The 21480-nt window shown below is 40.9% G+C and overlaps 1 protein-coding gene across 4 annotated transcripts in view; it reads left to right on the forward strand.

Moving 5' to 3' along the window:
• Window positions 1-21480, forward strand: part of CHRDL1 (chordin like 1) — a 123401-nt gene that overhangs the window by 94660 nt on the left and 7261 nt on the right. For 2 of the 4 annotated variants that reach the window (XM_010346351.3, XM_003935850.4), the window contains exons 7-10: window positions 2036-2103; window positions 8334-8502; window positions 12978-13187; window positions 20583-20750. In XM_010346351.3, the coding sequence (XP_010344653.1) occupies window positions 2036-2103; window positions 8334-8502; window positions 12978-13187; window positions 20583-20750 (615 nt within the window). The remainder of the gene's footprint in view (window positions 1-2035; window positions 2104-8333; window positions 8503-12977; window positions 13188-20582; window positions 20751-21480) is intronic. The other 2 variants (XM_039464104.2, XM_010346352.3) reach the window with 1 other exon arrangement.

Consider the following 21480-nt stretch of genomic DNA (forward strand, 5'->3'; position numbering starts at 1 on the left):
CCTCTCAGCCATGGTTTCTCCATTCGTTAAATGGAGCAGTTGGAAAAAAGTTACGCTTAAAGTCTTCCAGACTTCTAAAACGTCAGGATGCTAAGTCCTTTAGGCAATCAGAAATATGTAAGACTGTTTGAAGAAGACTTTGTAGAGGATAGAAAACCTAAATGGTTTTATAGGGGAGCTATGGAGCATGGGAGATGGAAGGTAATTTCAGAAGAAGAATAACATGAGATAAAGCACAGAAGCAAGAATGGGAGTCACGTGGTGAAGAGCAAAAGGATCAAAGGATTCCCATTGTAGAGTAGCCAAGATCGTTGGGTAGGAGGTAGGTGTTCAATAAAGATGAGATAGGGCCGGGCGCGGTGGCTCAAGCCTGTAATCCCAGCACTTTGGGAGGTCGAGGTGGCTGGATCACGAGGTCAAGAGATCAAGACCATCCCGGTCAACATGGTGAAACCCCGTATCTACTAAAAATACAAAAAATTAGCTGGGCATGGTGGTGCGTGCCTATAATCCCAGCTACTCAGGAGGCTGAGGCAGGAGAATTGCGTGAACTCAGGAGGCGGAGGTTGCGGTGAGCTGAGATTGTGCCATTGCACTCCAGCCTGGGTGACAAGAGCGAAACTCCGTCTCAAAAAAAAAAAAAAAAGATGAGATAGGAAGTGATTGTAGAGACTCTTGGTTGGGAACCCATTGAGGGTTTTAGTCAGGGAATGACACAATTATACAATCAAAGTGGTGTTTTACTGTTTTACAAAAATTAACCTAGCAACTAGTTAAATCTTCAAAATTGATTTTTTTTTTCATCAGATGTTTGAATTATGAAGATTTAAACCCATACTTTGTTATAAGTCACTGCCTGATTCTAATATTGCTATCAAACTAATTTTTAGGTCATTTTCAATTCCTAAATGCCTATGATACTGTGTAATTTTCCCTAACACTACTACCACGTGCTTGAAACTGTAACGTGTTACTTTTTGTGTGTGTATGACAGGGTCTTGCTCTGTTCCCCAGGCTGGAGTGCAGTAGTGTCATCTTGGCTCACTGCAACCTCCACCTGCCAACCTCAACCTCCCAAGTAGCTGGGACTACAGGTGCATGCCACCATGCCTGGCTAATTTTTGTATTTTTTTTGTAGAGACAGGGTCTCCCTGTGTTGCCCAGGCTGGTATCAAACTCCTGGACTCAAGGGATCTGCCTGCTTCAGCCTCCCCAAAGTGCTGAGATTAAAGGCATGAGCCACTGTACATGGCCTGTTACTCTTATGAAGGCTTGAGAAAGTAATCAGAATAGAAAATTCTTCATACTTATACTTTTATGTGTTCCTGATTATCTTATAAATATATATATAGAATATTAGGTTTATTTTCACCCATATATATATAATTTAAGTACTTATTTTGAGTGATGCAAACATCTCTAAGACAAGGCTTTTCCCATTCGCTTGCCTTGTCATAGGTAACACAAGGGCAATATCCTTGGAAATTATCCTCGTTTTTTAATCAGCTGAGGTTTATCCACATCTCTTGTGTGTTTGTTGCTATAGAGGCTGAAAGTAGAATATTCTTATTATAAGCAGTTACTTTGGAAGATAATGACAAGGAGTTCTCTGTCCAAAGAGTGGGTCATGTAGACCTGGAGAAAAGTACATCATAAGAAATTATGACAGATCAAATCCTCAAAACGCATTGTTTAATAGTAACTTATACAGAAGTTGAATATGACCTGTAAAATACTTAACTGTCATGAAATAAAATGAACAGAAGGGACAATGATGGCTAAATTAGGTAGAAAGTGATTGTTTTCCAAATTCTGCATAATGTTGCTAGGTCATCTATTTAGAAAGTAGCAACTTTCTTCAGAGTTGTTTTGAAAAATGAGGCATACCCAGAGAAATCCTTCACAGCCGTACTTTTTTTTTTTTTTTTTTGAAAACTTTGGGATCATAGTACCAAAACTGTTGCTGGGTCACAAGGGTGCTAGCTTTCCCTTCTATAAATGTATGATTTTCTCTTTATTTCTTTTTAATAAACAGGGGATGGAGAACTGTCATGGGAACATTCTGATGCTGATATCTTCCGGCAGCCTGCCAACAGAGAAGCAGTAAGTGTGAATAGCTCAAATAATTCAACACTCCACAGCATCAGGCCAAGCTTTTCTCTCCCCGTGGCTACTCTTCTAGCAAATCCAAAAAAGGCGCGATTTCTTACACCATTTTTCTTCCCTTTTCTCAGAGTTTTGAATATCATCAATAATTGGAATCCATTTAAATACACTGTAAAATTGGTAACTGGAGGCAGGAAATGTACACAAAGAAACCATAGCCCCAACCCTTTGTCAAGGTCAGAAGTTGGTACTCTTTCAGGATGACTTGCCATGTCTTTATGTGTTCTCTAAGGCAAGCAGGTCACTCCTCCTATCCTTCTTTGAAGTGAAGACCTTCTGTGGGGTTGTAAGACACACCATCTTTTTGGTGGGATTTGGTAGACACCTTAGACATGTCCCCATAAACTCTCTCCCAAGCCTTAGGTGCTCAGACACACAGTTGGAAGAGAGGAAAGATAGCAGTCTGGATTCTCCTTCCCTCACCCTGGTAATGTCTCACTTCTCTTCTCTGCACTAATCTCAGAATAAGCCTCACAAGTAGGCATCTGTCTATGTAGGTTAGGCATCTTCCGTTCTTTTGTACTTCGAAGTAATTTATGAAATAGAATTCCTCTCTAAAAAACATGTCTAAGAAGAATTACACTTCAAATTTCTTAAAATCTGAAAAGGAGATGTTCCAATTCAAAGAATCTATCATATTAAAGGACTTAGAAAAGTGTACAAAATGCACATAAATAGGTGTTCATCATATCCTCGTACAAAAAAGGTAGGCAAGGACAGTCATTGCATTGTTTTTTTCATAAAAGCAAAACAAATGGAGACAACCTAAATGTCTGCCGGGGACTTAGTATATACATCCAATTAATGGGACACTATGAAGTCATTAAAAAGAATACAGTACATCTAAATGTAGTAAAGTGAATCAAGCTCCAAGATGTGTTAAGCAGCAAAACAAGATGCAAAATGAAATTTTACACTATCACTTCTATATGTAAAAATTGTATGTACATGTATATAAATGCCTATGAAACAATCTGGAAGGTCACATACCAACATGTTAGGAGTGCTAATCTTAAAGGAGTAGAAGTGGGCAGAAGGAACTGTAGACTTTGACTTTTTACTTTCTCTTTTCTGTGTTACTTGATGTTTTCCCATAAGCATCAATTAGTTTTGTGATAAAATATAAATGATTTTCTAAAACCTTAGAAAATCTCAGCAAGGATTGGATATAAGGCAGGAGTCCAAGGAATTACAGGGTAAGCCTGAGGATATTGAGCATGTGAGGAAGGTGTTGATAGGGGATGGGATAAAATGACTGATAGAAACATCACAGTGCTGCCGAGGCTGGGCTTCCCAGTCATCACATGGGCCATTTCTGACTTGCATGCCCCCAGCTTGCCAGCACCCAACCCAAAGCCTCAGCAGTTAGACGAAACCATTTCTATTTGCCTTACTCTATATCATTATTATTTTCTGGACCCTGCTGTTTTGGAATGGATATAGAAGAATTGGGGCACAGAGGTTGGAGAATAGTACTCTGGATATATCAAAAAATCAGCAGCCTGCAAGAGAGGGTGGGTTTCCCTGTTTGCTGGTTAATATAAACACTGAGGAAAGATTTTCTCCATCCAGCTCTATCTGCTTTATAGCAAGTGAGAGTCCTTCCAGTTCCTAACAGGAGGTGATATCAGTCTCAGTTTTCTGTGTTGTGTGTTCCTCTTTTTCTCAGCCCCAGTTTTTCATTGTGGTAGGAAGTTGAGAGTGGCTGAATTAGTGGCTGTCAACCAGATGTCATTCAAAACAAAATTTAGGGTTCGGTCACCTTAAGCTATGTGGCTTATTCCCTGAGAGGCCCCACACTAAGCACTGTGGCCACCTCAGTCGTCTTGCTGGTAATGCCATGAATTAGCATTTCTTCTTGACTTCGTTTTACACTTCCCTCAACGCCAACCCTTATCTTTCAGCTTCATTGTGTTTCCTAAGCTGCTAGTGACGGGACTGGACTTAATCCAGTACTTTCTGTAGCAAAAAAGATCAGGTAGAGAATGTGGGGCCTTGAAATATTTGTCGATTTTCAAAGGAGTTCAGGACCTATCTTTAAAAACAAATATTTGGGCCTGGTAGACCAAAATGGCCATATGGTTTCACTTATTATAAATAAATATTTTCCTTTGTTCTAAAAGGGATATATATTGTGGGGTATGATTTGAATAATAAACAGCATCTGTAGTAATGGAAAACTGTATACCTGGCACATAGTAGGCACCCAATAAATAAGTGTTGAATAAATGGGTGTGGGAGGTGGAGTGAAATATGTGTGATGGTGAAGTGGGGAGGGTCTCCTCGTTAATTTTAATGCACTGGAATTTGTCTCAAATTAGAGAGAAATTCTTCAAATTTGTTGTTTGCTCTTGACCAGCCTAAAATGAGAAAATAGCAGAATCATTCTGAATATCCTTTGCAGGCCCAACTTCCTTGGAGGAAGAAGAAAAGGTAGCCCTAATACCACAATTCCTATCCAGTAGATTGTTCTTTTCATAAACTGTTCCTATTTACTGGGAACCATCAAAACCTCAGTTCAACAGAAACACAGCTGATTAGTTTCTTTGGCCAAGTGGTCTGAAAACCATCAGCTTATCGAGTTTTATGAAGTGCACAGGAAGGGGAACCTGTGGTTCAAATATGATTCCTTTGTAAAAGCCTGAAACAGTTTTTGTTTGATTTTGAAGTCGTAATTTCTCATGAATTGGTCCTCGTGCCATTGGTGGGGAGTGTGTCTGCGTGTGCACGTGTGTATGGTGTGGTGTGGTATGTGGAGAAGAAGAAGTAGGTACAGACTAGAAAGCCAAAACATGAAAGCATGCATAATTTTGTTTTGGACAACAGCCAAGCCCTGATTTTTGCCCCCAGTAGATTACATTGAAATTTACCATTAAAAAAGGAAGTGAAAGGGTTTGGGACAGCAACAACGTGAAACAGATAAAAATACATGTCTCATTCACATTGTCAGAACAATGGTTTGGGAAAGAAATTGGCCCAAGTGTCTTCCAGCCAGGGATAGTCCTAGGTTGGTAATGACTGAGATACAATGTTTTAACGGCTGTATGGATGAGAATATATTCTGAAGCAACTTTTCAAATTAAACTTTTTTATTTTGAGATAACTATAGATTCAGTTGCAGTTGTAGAAGATAATACAGAGAGATCCCATATTCCCTTGGCCCAGTTTCCCCAGATGATAACATCTTGAAAACCTATAGTACAATATCACAAACATGAGGGCCGTTTCTGGACCCTGATGTTTTCTTATCTACACCAATAAAACTCTTACATCTTAGACTTTAGAACAAGAAATTCCTGGGGAGTCTCTACAATGGTGGGGATTTTTCAACACCAGAAAATAACTGTTATAGAGCCACCTCTAAAACCTAAAATATTTTTCAGTCTTTCAAATAAGTAAATTTAAAAAATGCCAAAATACTGAGGAAAATAAAAGATCATAGCTATATGGTCATTTCTAAGTGGTTTTGACCTGCTCTCCCAAGAAACTTATTTGCACCTTATTTTTAAGATAAGCTCCAATATCACTTACAACTTCAGGGTGTTAATAACCTTTTCTCTTTCACTCTGAATTACAAGGTCAGAATGGCCCCACATAAGTCTATTTCATTTGTTTAGGGGAGGAACTTTAAAAGAACCATTGCCCTTAAATCAAAATCACACATCGCCACCACCCACTCCCTCTCCCAAACAGAATATCCTCTGTGTCAGTGATCCCCAACCTTGGCTTCAAACCAAGACTCTCTAAAATTCCTAATGCCCAGGCTTTCACTGAAACCAATTACATGAGGATACCTCGGAGTGGGACCCAGGTATGAGTATTTTTTACAGCTCACCAGGTGATTTTCGTGTATAGCCAACATGAAGTATGTGGTATATGTGGTTGTGAGCACTGTAGCTGAATGAACTTCTGTATCTGAAAGGACTTCTCTTTGGAGCAGCTTGGAGTCAAATGTTTATAGATCACTGTTTGATTGGACATTCTCTCTTCTGCTTTCTCCTCCTTCTCCTTCTCTTCCTCCCTCTGTTCATATTCCCCCTACTCCTACACTACTACCATCTCCAAAAACTCAACCTTCATTGTCACCTTGAGTGAACTGCCTCTCCTCTCTGGCCTCAGTTTCTGTCTGTAAAACAAAAGTTGAGCAAAATTAGGTTCTAGGGGACTGTCTGGTCTACAATAGGGCCTGCAATGGAAATTCTTGAGGATTTTGTTTTTTCATCATGATTATTTTCCTACCATTGTCATATGTCCAGGGTCTGAGACGTTGGTGCTGAACGATAGCTTTTCATTTTGTATTCACCATCGTGAGTCAGAGAACTTCTTGTACTTGCAGCCTATCTTGGGTCAACGACCTTCCCTTTCTAACTCTATCTCAGTCAAACTGCTACTTTTTAGGGTCAGTGTGATACCAACCAACCAAACTGTCCTCTCTGTGTTCCTTTGGCAAAACTTTGCCAAACTTCAAAAAGGACAGAGCAACCATTAATGGCCTTTGTGGAATGTGAACAATTATGGCAGAAAAAGATGTGCGAGTCATTGTGGGAATGAGGAATATTTGCACTGAGAATCCTATCCATGTGCATGAAAACAAATTGCTGCAAATTCTTGTGTGCATTTTGATAGCAATGCACCATCATGGGCTTTTCTTAGATAAAGAGAATAATGTTGTCTTTCAAAAGGCTAAAAAAGGTCGTCTTACTTCAGCTCCCATTCAGCCTCCCTTTCCCCTACCAGTGGCCCCCTCCTGCCAAGAGAACAATAATACTTCCCAAAGCGAAATTTGCAACATGTGTGTCTATGGCCCATAACTTTAATCAATGTATTATAGGATGATATGGTCAGGGGACCCCATAACTATCTTCCCAAGATTCCTCATTATTTCTATCACTGAATAGAAGGATCTTCCTTTTCAATTGCCTGTGAAAGATTTTTTTTTAAAACAGGTTCCCCCATCTTCACCCCTAATAATTACATATAAAATACAATTAATCTTATTTGGCTTTAAGCCTTAAGGTTCCATTCTTTATTCATTTCATCTTCTTCTACCCCCAGCCTACTTTAGCTCCTGGGAGAGGGATGGGTAGCATAGTAGTGAGCTCATCATGTGTATTGAACCCTTGCTGAAAGATTACTTGTATGACAAGACTCTAAGCTTTTCTTAGGTACTAGAGTTTTGTTCATTCAACAAATATTGGATGAGCACCTTCTAGATGCCAGGCACTAAATTTTAGGCACTGGAGATATAGCAGTGAACAAAAAGTCCTTGATTTTGTAGAGCTTACATGCCAGTACTGTCATATACTACCAATTCTTCTATCTATAAAATATCTAGGGTATTTGTACTGTGCTGTGTGATCTTATGCCATTACCTGTGTTTAGAGTCTGAGTACATCTTCTCAAGACTATACCCAAATCTCATGTTTTCCTATCCAGTTCACCCTATACATGATCAGGATTCAATGCTTTGAAACAGTTATGATTACATTATTTCTCTAATTTAAAAAAAATCCCTATTCTATGCCCTCACCTTTATTGCTTACCAAATAAAGTCTTCACCCCTTAGCCTGTCATTTAAAGTCCTCCATGATCTGGCTTCAACCCACTTTGGAATGTTATCCTGCAACTGTTCCCTTTTATGGACTCAATGTTCTCTGCTTCACCTCCTCAACTTGAAAGCCTCTGCCTGGATTATTCCCCTTACACTCTGCCTGTAAAAAAAGTCTACCCGTCCTTTATGGCCCAGGTCACAAACTCTCCCCAACTAGAAGTCTCTCTCTCCTCCTGATTTACATAGGACTTCTTACCTCTTTATCAGCCTCCATTCACATTCTGCCTTCTGTACAGACTACTGTCTTAACTCTTAAAATCAAATGTGAGAGTCTTGGCAGCAGCAGGACACTTTAGCCTTGTTGGCTCTTTTCTCCCTGAGAAGTTTGTCTGTGAATCTAGTCCTATATTTTAAAAGAGAGAAAAACCTCAGCATGTTGCCAACACTGCTTTTATATTACCCCATCCCTATTTCTATTGGTGTAGGTGAGCATGCAGCTGAAATCAGAGCTCACCACTATAAATCAAAATCATTGAATGACTTCTAATGTATATAACTTAATCTCTATGATCTCATTGGTGGCTTTTGGACTAAATTTGTTCTTGTCTTTTTACAGAGACATTCTTACCACCGCTCTCACTATGATCCTCCACCAAGCCGACAGGCTGGAGGTCTGCCGCGCTTTCCTGGGGCCAGAAGTCACCGGGGAGCTCTTATGGATTCTCAGCAAGCATCAGGGACCATTGTGCAAATTGTCATCAATAACAAACATAAGCATGGACAAGGTAAGGGGCATTCTTCTCTTGTATACTTCCACAACAGAGCTTCAGCAGCCCTGGACTTTGCAGGGCTGGAGCTGGGAAAGGACCCTCTCTCCCAGGAATAGCCCATATTGACATGTGACTCACTTAACATCAAGTTTATAAAGTGGATATGGTCAGGTGACTCCAGGAGACTCTTTAGACTTCCTTAAATGCAGCCAAAAGAACATAGTTCAGCCCCTTTTGTGTTTGTGAAACAGATTCCCATAGTTTCTCAATTGTCCCTGGGGATTGTAGGTCATTTGGGAAAACTCCTTGGGTCTTTAACTGAATGAGTGATTGTTCCTGTTTTAGTAGGGGACCCCACATTCAAAGGTACTCAGTACCAAACATCACTGAAGCTCTTATCCATATCTTAGAAATAGCAATTGTCATACCTCAATGTACCCCAGATTCTCCTGGGGCTCTCATTAAAGATGCATATTCCTGCCCCCACACTCAGATTCTGGTTCAATATTCTGTAGCATATGAGACTGCCGTTAGAAATGAGTAATCCAGGTGCAGTGGCTCATGCCTCCCAGCACTTTGGGAGGTTGAGGTAGGAGGATTACTCAAGGCCAGGGGTTCAAGACCAGCCTCGACAACATAACAAGACTACAAAAAAATTAATAAAAAAAAATTAGCCAAGTATGGTAGTGTGTGCCTGTAGTTCTAGCTACTTGGGAGGCTAAGACAGGAGGATCACTTGAGCCCAGGAGTTCAAGGTTACAGCGAGCTATGATTGTGCCACTACACTCCATCCTGGGTGACAAAGTGAGACCCTCTCTCTAAATTAAAAATTAAAGGAAAAAGAGTAACCCAGTGAGAAATCCCAAAACCACCTGGCTGAGCACCAGGAAGACTGATCAGGTTAAGACTGACATGCAGTCCACTTAGTCGATCAACTGGCTACAGCAGGCACCCACAGACTTCCATAGCTTCCAGTTTCTTCTGGCACAGCAGTTTCTGGCCTCCATCTTCCGTCCCCCACCCCCCACCCTGCAACCTACCAGTAGCAGGAGTCAGGGGAGGAGAAACTCTATCAAACAATTGACTGCTTCTTACTTTTTTAGGCATCCTGTCAACCAACTTGTTGGAGCAAGGGCTCAGCTGGTTCCTTTTTATGAAACCACAAACATATTTTGTTTCCTTTAAAGAAAAAAAAACAAATCAAAAGCAGTTCTCTGAATGGGTTAAAAGTAATAAATTATTAAACCAATGATTGAATAACATGGGTAAAAGAATGATCTGTTACAAGTAACTCCTACCATAAATTTCAACAAAGCTACTCAAGCCATAGCTAGTTGATCACATCTGTTACTAGTTAGATGTAAATTTCCAATTACAGATAAAAAATTGAATTGCTTTTGAAATTTGCAGGTTTGAAAGAACATTCAAAATAAAACTGTTAATGGAAAGTGGTGATATATTAGAAGAATTTGAAATACTTACTATCGATCTGTGTTTGATTTGAAATTTATTATTTTTAAGTTCCAAGGATTTCTGATAGAAGTGTATGAAATAAGGAGGAAGAGTTAGGTTAAGATTGTTTGATTTTTCAATTCTAAATTTCCTCCAGTAGATTCCATTTGCTCTGAAAGTATTTCAAAGCCTTTTAAAAGTGTAGGGAAATGGATTTTGAAAATCCTAAATCCCATTATTTCCACAAGGTCTCTAATTTCAGGGCAGAGAGGCTCATCCCTTGATTTTCTACATGTACTACAAAAACCCTAGCTGGTTTACATTTATTCATTTGACCCCACTGATTTGGATGCAACAGTTCTACTCTGAATTATCCAATATAGTTTACCAAAGAATCACTTGTCCCCACTGCCAACTCCCAAGCTGAATGATTCTAAATCATCTTGAGAATTTTTTGGGTAAGGAGAGGGCTATGCTTCCCTGTTGAGAATTAACCTCACCCTATTCCATTGCAGAGTTTAGGCTCTCATCCAGTCTAGACTATTCCCTTAGTCCAAATGTTCAGGGGAGAGGGAACCTAGCTATATAACACTGGGAGTCCTGCCTCCCCTGCTCAGCATGGGTCATCCTTAGCTCTCTTGCTGATAATGTGGTCATCTGATATACCTACTTGGCTTCTTGTTAGTATCAAATAAGAGAAGTGATAGGAATCCACCATTTTGAACTTGAATCTAGCCTAAATTTTCTTGCAGCAGACTATGTATCCACTTGATCACATTATCTAGAAGGGAACATCACTGTTTGTGGAGGAAAAAAAAAAAAAGAAGTAAGGACAGGAGAGAGAACAGCACATCTGGCCTGTCTTGTGTGATCCTGTCCACAGCACTGAGCCTCACAGTTTAGGTTCTTGGAAATCTTTACATGGGTTGACTGGTTAGAGTGCCTACTATTCTAGCAGCACTTGCAAAGAACAGGAAAAGGCAGCCAACATCATCCTTACTTCCTAATGTGACCCAGTGGACCTGATGAGAAAGAAATAGCCCAGTGATTCATCCTTCTGAGGCCATTGTCTTGCAGCCAAATCAGCCAATTCCTAGAAATGCCTCAAGTGGGACTATTTCTGCCCCACAGCCCAGCCTGAAGTGATAAAACCCGCCCTGGAGATGTTGATTGGGATGCCAACAAGTCTTCCTGGGTATGATGAGGTGATGGGAATAACAATAAACACAGCCAGCCCTATCATGACTTGAAATCTCCACAGTGTCTCAGCACTCTGAAAAAGGGAGATAACTCATCCTCAGACTTCCCCATTTTGCAGCCCTGTGCAGTTCTTATCTTGGAGCCTAGCTCCATGCCTTATAGTAGAAGCCAGGTATATTTGGGGCTGATTTGCATAGAAAGATGCTCCTGTGGCCCCTTTCTTTCATAGGCCCCTCAGCCTACATCCCAGATACTTGCTCCTTTTTGGGGGCGTGGCGGAAGGGTACAGGGTCTTGCTCTGTCACCCAGGCTGGAGTGCAATGGTACCATCGCGGCTCACTGCAGCCTCGATTTCCTGGTCCCAAGTGATCCTCCCACCTCAGCCTCCCAAGTAGCTGGGACTACAGGTGTGCACTACCACACCTGGCTACTATTTTATTATTATTTTTGTAGAGACTGGGGTCTCCCTTTGTTTGCCAGGCTGGTCTTGAACTCTGGGGCTCAAGGGATCTTCCTGTCTTGGCCTCCCAAAGTGTTGGGATTACAGGCATGAGCCACTACACTCAGCCAGATGTTTGCTCTTTTAAGGCCCTTCAGAAGACATGGAACCAATGACTTAGCTTCCCACTTAACAAATGTCAAACTGCCAAAGGATATCTGTGAAGCAAGCAGTGATCAGCTGTACCCAAATCTCTATAGCCACTATGAGGTGGGAGACTGAGGAAATCGCCAAAAGCTTAGAGGCATAAAAGGCTATTCCTTCGCAAGTTACCCAGGAAGCCTTGGTCTTTTGCCTCTCAGTCTTGACTATCAGCTTCCTTCCCACACCAAAGAGTGCCCGACACCATTAAGCTCCATACCTATACATGTTAGCAGATCAGACAGACTCATAGCATTTGACATTCTGAATGGATTTTCTTCAGGGTCTGGAAGAAACTGTCCCTTTGGGAAGAGCAGTAGTTTTTGCATCTAGCCTCCCTGAAAAGCAAGTCTCCCAAGGAAATTTTCATGCCTGGGAGTATATCCACTTGGGCCATACAAATTTCGACAGAACTGAAAATATTAACATTACATTCTACTAGAGATAGAACTCTGCTTTCATGCATTCATTTATTCTCGTACTTTATATATATATATATATGTGTGTGTGTGTGTATATGTATATATGTGTATGTGTATGTGTGTGTGTGTGTATATATATATATATAGGCTGGATGTAGTGACTCATGCCTGTAATCTCAGCACTTTAGGAGGCTGAGGCAGGTGGATCTCTTGAGTCCCAGAGTTTGAGACTAGCCTGAGCAACATAGGAAGATCCCATCTCTACAAAAATAATTTTTTTAAAAAGTAGCAGCGCATGGTAGTACACAGTAGTCCCCGTGACTCAGGTGCCCGAGGTGGGAGAATTGCCTGAGCCCAGGAAGTCAAGGCTACAGTGAGCCATGATCACACCACTGCACTGCAGCCTGAGCGACAGAGCAAGATCCTGTCTCAAAAAAAAAAAAAAAAAAAAAAAAATATATATATATATATATATATATATATATATATAGAGAGAGAGAGAGAGAGAGAGAGAGAGAGAGAGACTGACTACTATGCGTGAGGCCATTTATAAAGCATCTGGAAGCTGCTGATGAAGAATCTGGAGAAGCTGCTGATAATAGAATATGGCCCAAGCTGTTTTTTGGTCATAGATACTACTCAGTCAACATAGCCCCATGGCTATGACAAGAACAAAAGATGTGTGATGTGTTAAGTAGTTCAGGGCTTGGGTTCTAAATATAGGGTTGCATTTTAGCTCCTTAGCTTTTAATTGCTAATTCTGTGTTCTCTTTTAGTATGTGTTTCCAATGGAAAGACCTATTCTCATGGCGAGTCCTGGCACCCAAACCTCCGGGCATTTGGCATTGTGGAGTGTGTGCTATGTACTTGTAATGTCACCAAGCAAGAGTGTAAGAAAATCCACTGCCCCAATCGATACCCCTGCAAGTATCCTCAAAAAATAGATGGAAAGTGCTGCAAGGTGTGTCCAGGTAAAAAGGCAAAAGGTGCGTTCGTTGGAGGCCCTGCCTTTGGTTGACTGACATCCCCACATGGCCTTTCTAAACTCTTTGGGCATCAGAAACATAACCTTTCATATAATTACAATAGTAATATTTCTAATAATAATTAATTTCATTTTCTCCTTTCTTGAAATACTGAAAAGACACTTGCTTGGAAGAAATTTACTACCGAAAAATATGCTGGGGATTTCCTTGTATCTACCACACATTTCCTGTATTGCTGAGTGCTGAACTTATCTGTGCTTTTCTAAATAGTAGAGAATGTAGGCTGTCATGATGATTAGGAAGAACAGTAGCAGCTTTCATTTATATCACTATTAAACCCACCAAAGTACAATCATATCCATTGCCCTTTTGAGACAGGATGAGAGGCAGGTGAATTATAGTGGAAGGAAACCACGTTCTGATCCAAGGTGTTGAGTGACCTTGGAAATGTGCACTCTGGGCCTCATAAGCCTTATCTGTACAATTGAAAGTTTAGAACTATTATCTGTAAGCTCCCTTCTAACACTAAAATCCTATAATTATATTATTATTTGTCTTTTAAAGATAAGAAAACTGAAGTATATAGTCACATGACTTGCCCAGATTTATTCAACTAATCGATCATAAAACCAAGGCCTATAACTCAAGTCACTTCCAGACCATTGTTTTTTCTATGCCAGTAGAAAATATTGACTGATGAAAAAGACAATTTAATTATTTAAATGGTAGCTTTTAAAACATGAGCTAAACAAAAATATAATCCATAATATTGGGGTAGACAGATAGGATGGGTAATCAATCATTCTACCTCTTGCTTGCCATTGGTTTCCTGTGTGACCTAGAACAAGTCACTTCACCTCTTTGAGGTTCAGTTTCCTTCTTTGCAAAATGAGAAGGTTAGAGTATAGTATTTTTTTGGGCCCTTACAGCTCCAACATTCTAAGAGTCAATGATTTAGTAAATCCTAAGGACATGAATTTGTCATTTCTTATGCTTTTTGCAAAGCATTTTGATAAACACAGATGAAAATTCAAACATTTTTTAAAAGTAGGTAGAGAGCTAAATTATATACTTCTCCAACTTAGTTCTTCATGACTAGTAGAAAACATGCCCTGCATCAACGTATATGTATTGAGCATTTTCCTGCAGGCCAGTGGTACCCAAATTTGTCTGAACATTGGAAGCCCTTGGAGAACTTCTACATGTATCTGTGTCCCATGCCCAAAGACTATAATTTAAATGATTTGAGGTGTGGCCTGAGCTGTGGCTTTTTTTTTTTTTTTTTCTGAGATGGAGTCTCACTCCATTGCCCAGGCTGAGTGCAGTGGCGTAATCTTCGTTCACTGCAACCTCTGCCTCCCAAGTTCAAGCAATTCTTCTACCTCAGCCTCCCAAGTAACTGGGATTACAGGCACCCACTGGCTGTGGCATTTTTTAAAGATCCCCAGGTGAACATTGTGTGCAGAAAAGTTTGAGAAGTCCTGCTGTAGGCCCAGGGTGGTTTATGGTCTTGCTACTCAACATGCGGTTTGTGGACTGGCAACAGCTAGGAGCTGGTTAAAAATGTTGACTCTCAGGCCCCCACTCAAGACCTACTGCATCATAATCTGTATTTTAACAAGAACCCCAGGTGATTCTAATGCACATTACAGGTTGAAAAGCACTGATTTATGATACAAAATTTTCCTCAATGTGACAACCCCCATCTTCAGAGTACATAGGGGGCAGAGTACTGACAGAAAGGACAGGAGCTATTTGATATGGTGTAGAGAACTGGGACATTGAAATTTATGAGAAAATATATTTATTACAAGTACAGAGAGAATACTTTTTTTTGAGACAGAGTCTGGCTCTGTCACTCAGACTGGAGTGCAGTGGTGCGATCTCAGCTCACTGCAACCTTGCAACCTCTGCCTCCTGGTTCAAGCAATTCTCCTGCCTCTGCCTCCTGAGTATCTGGGACTACAGGCATGCACCACCACACCTGGCTATTTCAACTCCTGAGCTCAAGTTATCCACTCGCCTTGGCCTCCCAAAGTGCTGGGATTACAAGCCTGAACCACTGCACCTGGCCAATGGAGTCAGCACATTCTAAGGGTGATATGGACATCGGGGCTACCTAGCCATGATGACCTATTGTGACTTCCAAGTCTGTGGTCTCACTGGATCCTCAACCCCTTTAGTGTCACATAGTGGTAGTTTCATGAACACAATTTTCTCTTCTGTAAGGAGTCTCACACCTATAGTTTAAAAAGTAATGCAACAAGATAATTTCAGACAAAAACTAATATTTACATAAATTACCCATGATAACATAAACCCTCTTATTGTATATTACAATCTGAATCTCAGGCTTTCAACCCAAATCTTATTTCATTGTGTGCTTAAAATTTTATTGATGCAGGTGATTCAATTAAAAAGTGAAATAATCAAAAAGTTGTGAGAACAGGACAAACAACAGTCATTGCTTTTAAAACAATTATCCTCTCAGGTTGGTAATGTTTATTAAAACATTTGGTGGCTGGATGCAGTGACTCCCACCTGTAATCCCAGCATTTTGGGAGGCCATGGCAGGAAGATCCTTGAGCCCAGTAGTTTGAGATAGCCTGGGCCACATGGAGAGACCTCCATCTCTACAAAAATTTAAAAAAAAAAAAAAAAAAAAAAAAGCCAGGCATGGTGGCACATGCCTGTAGTCCTAGCTACTTGGGAAACTGAGGGCTTAGGTGTGAGGATCACTTGCCTAGGAGATCATGGCTGCAGCCAGCCACGATCACACCATTACTCCCCAGCCTGGGCAACAGAGAGTGACCCTATCTCAAAAGAAAAAAAAAAAAAAAATGGGTAAATGATTCCACTTCTAGAAATCCTAAGAAAGTAATCAGAGACATACACAAAGATATACAAATAAGAATTTTTGCTGCAATCCTGTTTACAATACTGAAAAATTGGAAACAATCTGAAAGTTCACCAATATGGGAATGATTAAACAAATTATGGTATATCTATACTGTGGAATATTAATATGGCAATTAAAACTCATTATATACCAAGATTGAATGGCAGAGAAAGATGTTTGCAATGTATTTAAGTAAAAATAGCAAGCTAAAAAACAATATGAACATTATGATCCCACTTTTTGTGTTAAAAACGAAAGCATTGACCAGGTATGGTGGCCAACACTTGTAATCTCAGCACTTTGGGAGGCCGAGGCAGACAGATTGCTTGAGTGCAGGAGTTCAAGACCAGCCTGGACAACATGGCAAAACCACTTCACTACCAAAAATACAAAAATTAGCCAGGGGCTGTGGCATGTGCCCACAGTCCCAGCTACTCCTATTTGGGAGGCTGAAGTGGAAGGATGGGTTGAGCCCAGGAGGTGGAGGTTGCAGTGAGCCAAGATTGTGCCATTGCACTCCAATGTGGGCAACTTCCAGAAGCAAGGGAAGGGAAAGGGAGGGGAGGGGAGGGAGGGAAAGGGAAAGGGTTTATATATGCTAAGACAAAAGAAAAGACTGGAGGAGCATACAGCAAAATGTTAACAATGACCATGATTGGATGACTGAATTACAGGTCACTCTTATTTTCTTATTTATTTGTATTTTCCAAATTTTCAGTAGTAAATACGTATTACTTTTGTATTTAGAAAACATATTTTATCACGTAAAAACTGCCCTCCAGCATCCCAGTTGGCAATATATTCTTTGCCCACTTTCCCACCCTGCTCAAATATATGGAGATAGGTGATTGATTGAGCAACATGGAAGAAGAGAATTTCTGTCCCATTCCGTGTATCTGCCTCTCCATGAGCCAGACATGGGTGTCTGCATGTTGAATCGCTCCTTAGTCACGTTGCCTGAGAGTCAATATCAACATAGCTATGGGCACCTACTCCAGGTACTCTGCAACTGCAGAGTGTCAGGAGACATGCACTTTCTCATGCATTCAATCTGGAAATATGTTTTAAGCACCTACTGTGTGCAAGACATGGTTACACACACTAAGGACAGAGATGTGAACAAGACAAAAGCTACTTGCCATCATGGTCCTTGCATTCTAGCAGAAAAGAAAGACAGTGAACCCAGATCAATAAGGTAATTTTAGATTGTGATGAGTGCTGTGAAGAAAAACCAAAGAGGATCAAGAGATAGTGAATGGGGCAGGAAGCACTTTTAAAGTAGTGATCAGGGAAGTCTTCTCCAAAGAGGTGATATTTAAATAGAGTCCTGAATAACGTGAAGGGGTGAGAAGTGGGATAATCATGACAACACTGGCCTCTTAAAAAAATGGCACATGACACAGAAGAAAAGGAACCAAGAGAGTGAAGAGAGAAGTAGATGGATGAAAGAACAGTAAATTCGGTTATGTTGAAAAGGGAAAAGAGATAAATAAAATTCACTGATAATCCAGCCAAACGTTTCATTGTAACAAATGTTTACAGGCTCCTACGATAACAAACTAGGACCAAAATTAAGGATGGGAGTTTCATCTCTCTCTTCTCTTTGCTCCTACAATACAAACTAGGACCAAAATTAAGGATATGAATTTCAACTATCTTTTCACTTTGACCTCGCCTTGCATATTGGTGGCCACCCACAGGGTTGGGTAAGATGTCCACTTCCTGAAGGTTCCCCAACTCATTTCTCACACCGTCATGCCAAACCCCTATTAACCTCAGTAGGGAAGGTTTAAGAGGCTGAAGACAAGACCTAGAGCCAGCAAAGAAGACATGGAGTTTTATTAGGGGCTTACATACAGGGGAGAGAGTCCAGTGGAGGTGGACTGGACAAGAGGACCACCTTACATATAGAAGCAGTCCAGTGGCAGCAGGTTGGGCAGGAAAATTGCAGCTGTTTGCAGACAGCATGCAGTTTATACAGCATTTTCACTGAACACTCTCCCCTTAACGACCTCTCCCTGGCAACCTTCATCTAACCAAAAACTTAAGGTCTCAATCCCCTGTGCAGCCCCAGGGATAGACCTGGGATTCAGATGGTCCTCATAGACAAGGAAAGAATCTCCCAATTGGCCACGCCCAGATTCCCGAAGTCTGAACACACATTCAGATGTGTCTGCCATACAGGGTCATTCTAAGGGTATGCTTAAGTTATTGCTGTCATGAGCATTTACCATACACACAACCACAATACCATTCCAATACCTGGTATTTCCATAATTAAATACTTCTTTTAGGTTATGGCATTAAAAGTTCCTATTAAGACTTAAAAGTTTCTTCAGCTGGGATAATACATCTCCTTCATTACCACTTCTGCAAGGAATTCTGGAAGGCTCCAGATGGGAACATTCTCATGGGATATGGAAATGGCCAGAAATGTCTTAAAGCACATTGTCTTCATCAAAAGAAAATGAGAGTAGGTGAACATGTAGTGATCAGAAAGCACCTTGAAGTGCAGAGTATAAAAAATGGTGGATGTTGCCGGGCACGGTGGCTCAAGCCTGTAATCCCAGCACTTTGGGAGGCCAAGGCAGGTGGATCACAAGGTCAAGAGATCGAGACCATCCTGGTCAACATGGTGAAACCCCATCTCTGCTAAAAATACAAAAAATTAGCTGGGCATGGTGGTGCATGCCTGTAATCCCAGCTACTCAGGAGGCTGAGGCAGGAGAATTGCCTGAACCCAGGAGGCGGAGGTTGCGGTGAGCCGAGATCGCGCCATTGCACTCCAGCCTGGGTAGCAAGAGCGAAACTCCGTCTCAAAAAAAAAAAATGGTGGATGTTGCTGAGTAGGTAGTTCTAAAGACAAACTTTGCTTGTCTTAGCATTTTCAAGTACCAGCCAGGGTTAAGTCAATAATGAGTTTTGTTGTTTGTAGATCCCTTCGGTCAAGTAAATTAAGCTCTTGGAGGGAAGAAGGTAGTGGTGCAAGGTGACTCTTCAGGCTAGTAGGAGAACTTTTAGCATATTACAGGTACTGCCAGTGCCATCATGGATTTCATGTCAGTTACAGCTGTAGCCAATATTAGCTAGTGAGCAAAGTTTGAGAAATCAGCTGTCATTCTAAAGATGTTAATTGAATACATAGAAATCTCTGTACATTTAGTGACCTCCTCCCTCTCTCCAAGCCATTTAAAAAGTGCTAGCACACAGCCGTTATTACTCAACATGTCACCAAAAAGACTGTCCCACCAAGTAAATAAATAGCTAAAAAGAAGGACAGAAGGAGGAAAACAAAAAGCCTGATTCTATGATAATCCACAAATTGAGTAATCCAATCTGGAATCATCAAGATAAGGCTATGGTTTTGTCTTTACAATACCAAATGGTGGGAGGGGTGGGAAAGCTAATCAGGTTAGCAAGAGACGTACAATAGCAATTTGATTACAACTTCTAGTCCCAATGTGTCTGATTGGCTAACAGCGAGTCTCCCTAATTAGAGTCACAGATCCAAAGCACTCAACACTCAGTGGTTTCATCCTCAACAATTCAGATATTCTTACAGATGGCTTCTGTTGTTCTGATTTGAGTGTATGCTTTAAGCACGAAGCTCAAGAGAGTAGTGATTACAAGGCCAGCAAGGAAACTTAACTTACTGATAACCAACAATAAGAAACTTTTTAAAACAGGGGGCTGAGGAAAGAGGAGGGTGGAGTGAAATGGAGAATATTAGGGGGTTGGTACCTTTATGCCTGCGAGCTGAAATTCAACAGTTTAGTTTACACATTAAATGATCCATAGTTCAGGGATTTGACCAATTTTTTGTGTCTCCTGACCATTCATTTGGCATAGCATACATATGACTAATCTGACATCTAGATTTTGGCACTGGTGCTGATCCGGTATTATTGTTCCCCTTACAAACAAATCAAAGAGCATTCAGAAATGTCAAGCCAATTTGGATAGATCCTCTGGGCAAGTATATGCACGTAAATGAGTGTCATGAATATTTTCTAACTTTACCAAAGTGATGTCAGGGATGTGAACCAAGGCCCTTTGTCAGCCCATTCCTTGGGCCTCTCTTGGCAACACTGAGCTGGACAGAGCATGATCCTGACTCTGTACAGAAAATCCTATGTTCCCTTAAGTGCCTAAGAGACTTGTACCTGGCTACATTTTTCCTCATGAAAGTCCACTTCTCAATGACAGTAGTAGGGAGCCAGTATTCTGAAGAACTATGGATTCTGTCAACACATGGACTTCAATCAAAAGTTACATGCTCCTTTATGATTTGTGACTTAATCTGTGGCTTGTTGCAGGGGCAGCCTAAACTGAGCTAATGAAGTATGGATGGAATTTCTGCCTCTCAAAGAATGTTCTTGTTAACTGTCCACTTTTGATAAGTGTAAGATGTTATGAACAATGAGATACATAAATGCAGAAGTTCACTTCTAAATTTAGAAAACCATAACAAAATTCTACTTGCTTCCTAATTCCAGAAGAGCTTCCAGGCCAAAGCTTTGACAACAAAGGCTACTTCTGTGGGGAAGAAACGATGCCTGTGTATGAGTCTGTATTTATGGAGGATGGGGAGACAACCAGAAAAATAGCACTGGAGACTGAGAGACCGCCTCAGGTAGAGGTCCACGTTTGGACCATTCGAAAGGGTGAGCAAGACTACATTCATTCTCATCTTTGTAAAGAGGCACAGAAAAGGAAGAGAGAACTCACCTTAATTTTGCTTCAACCTGTTCTCTTGTTTGGATTAGAAGGCTTTTTGATTGCTTAGAAACTGACATGTCTAACACCATCGTCACTATGGTCTTTCAAATTTAACGATGGCTTGTGCAAAAGATCAAGTATTGATCCTTGAGTTTCCAAAGTTGTCTTTTTAACACTACCAAAAGCTGGAGAAGTGGTTCTCAACGCTGGCTGCACATCAGAATCATCAGCGAGAGTTTTGGTTTCCTTTAAACACCGAACATCTGGGTCCTAACCCCAGAGATTCTGGTTTGTTGTTCTGGGGTGGGGCATGGGCAGCAGTGTTTGTTCATGCTTCTCATGTGATTATAATGTGTAGCCAGGATTACAAACTACCAAACTGTAGTCTATCATTCTTTCTAGTATAAAGCTCAACAACCATGAAAACCCATTCATTCAGGGCAAAGCTAAGTCCCTAATATGGCGATGTGTATTCTGGGGTAAAACAAATGCAGGCTGGGTGTGGTGGCTCATGCCTGTAATCCCAGCACTTTGGGAGGCCGAGGTGGGCAGATCACCTGAGGTCGGGAGTTTGAGGCCAGCCTGACCCACATGGAGAAACCCCGTCTCTACTAAAAATACAAAAAATCAGCCAGGTGTGGTGGTGCATGCCTATAATCCCAGCTGCTTGGGAGG

This window comes from Saimiri boliviensis, chromosome X, assembly GCF_048565385.1.
Source record: "Saimiri boliviensis isolate mSaiBol1 chromosome X, mSaiBol1.pri, whole genome shotgun sequence".
NCBI lineage: Eukaryota > Metazoa > Chordata > Mammalia > Primates > Cebidae > Saimiri > Saimiri boliviensis.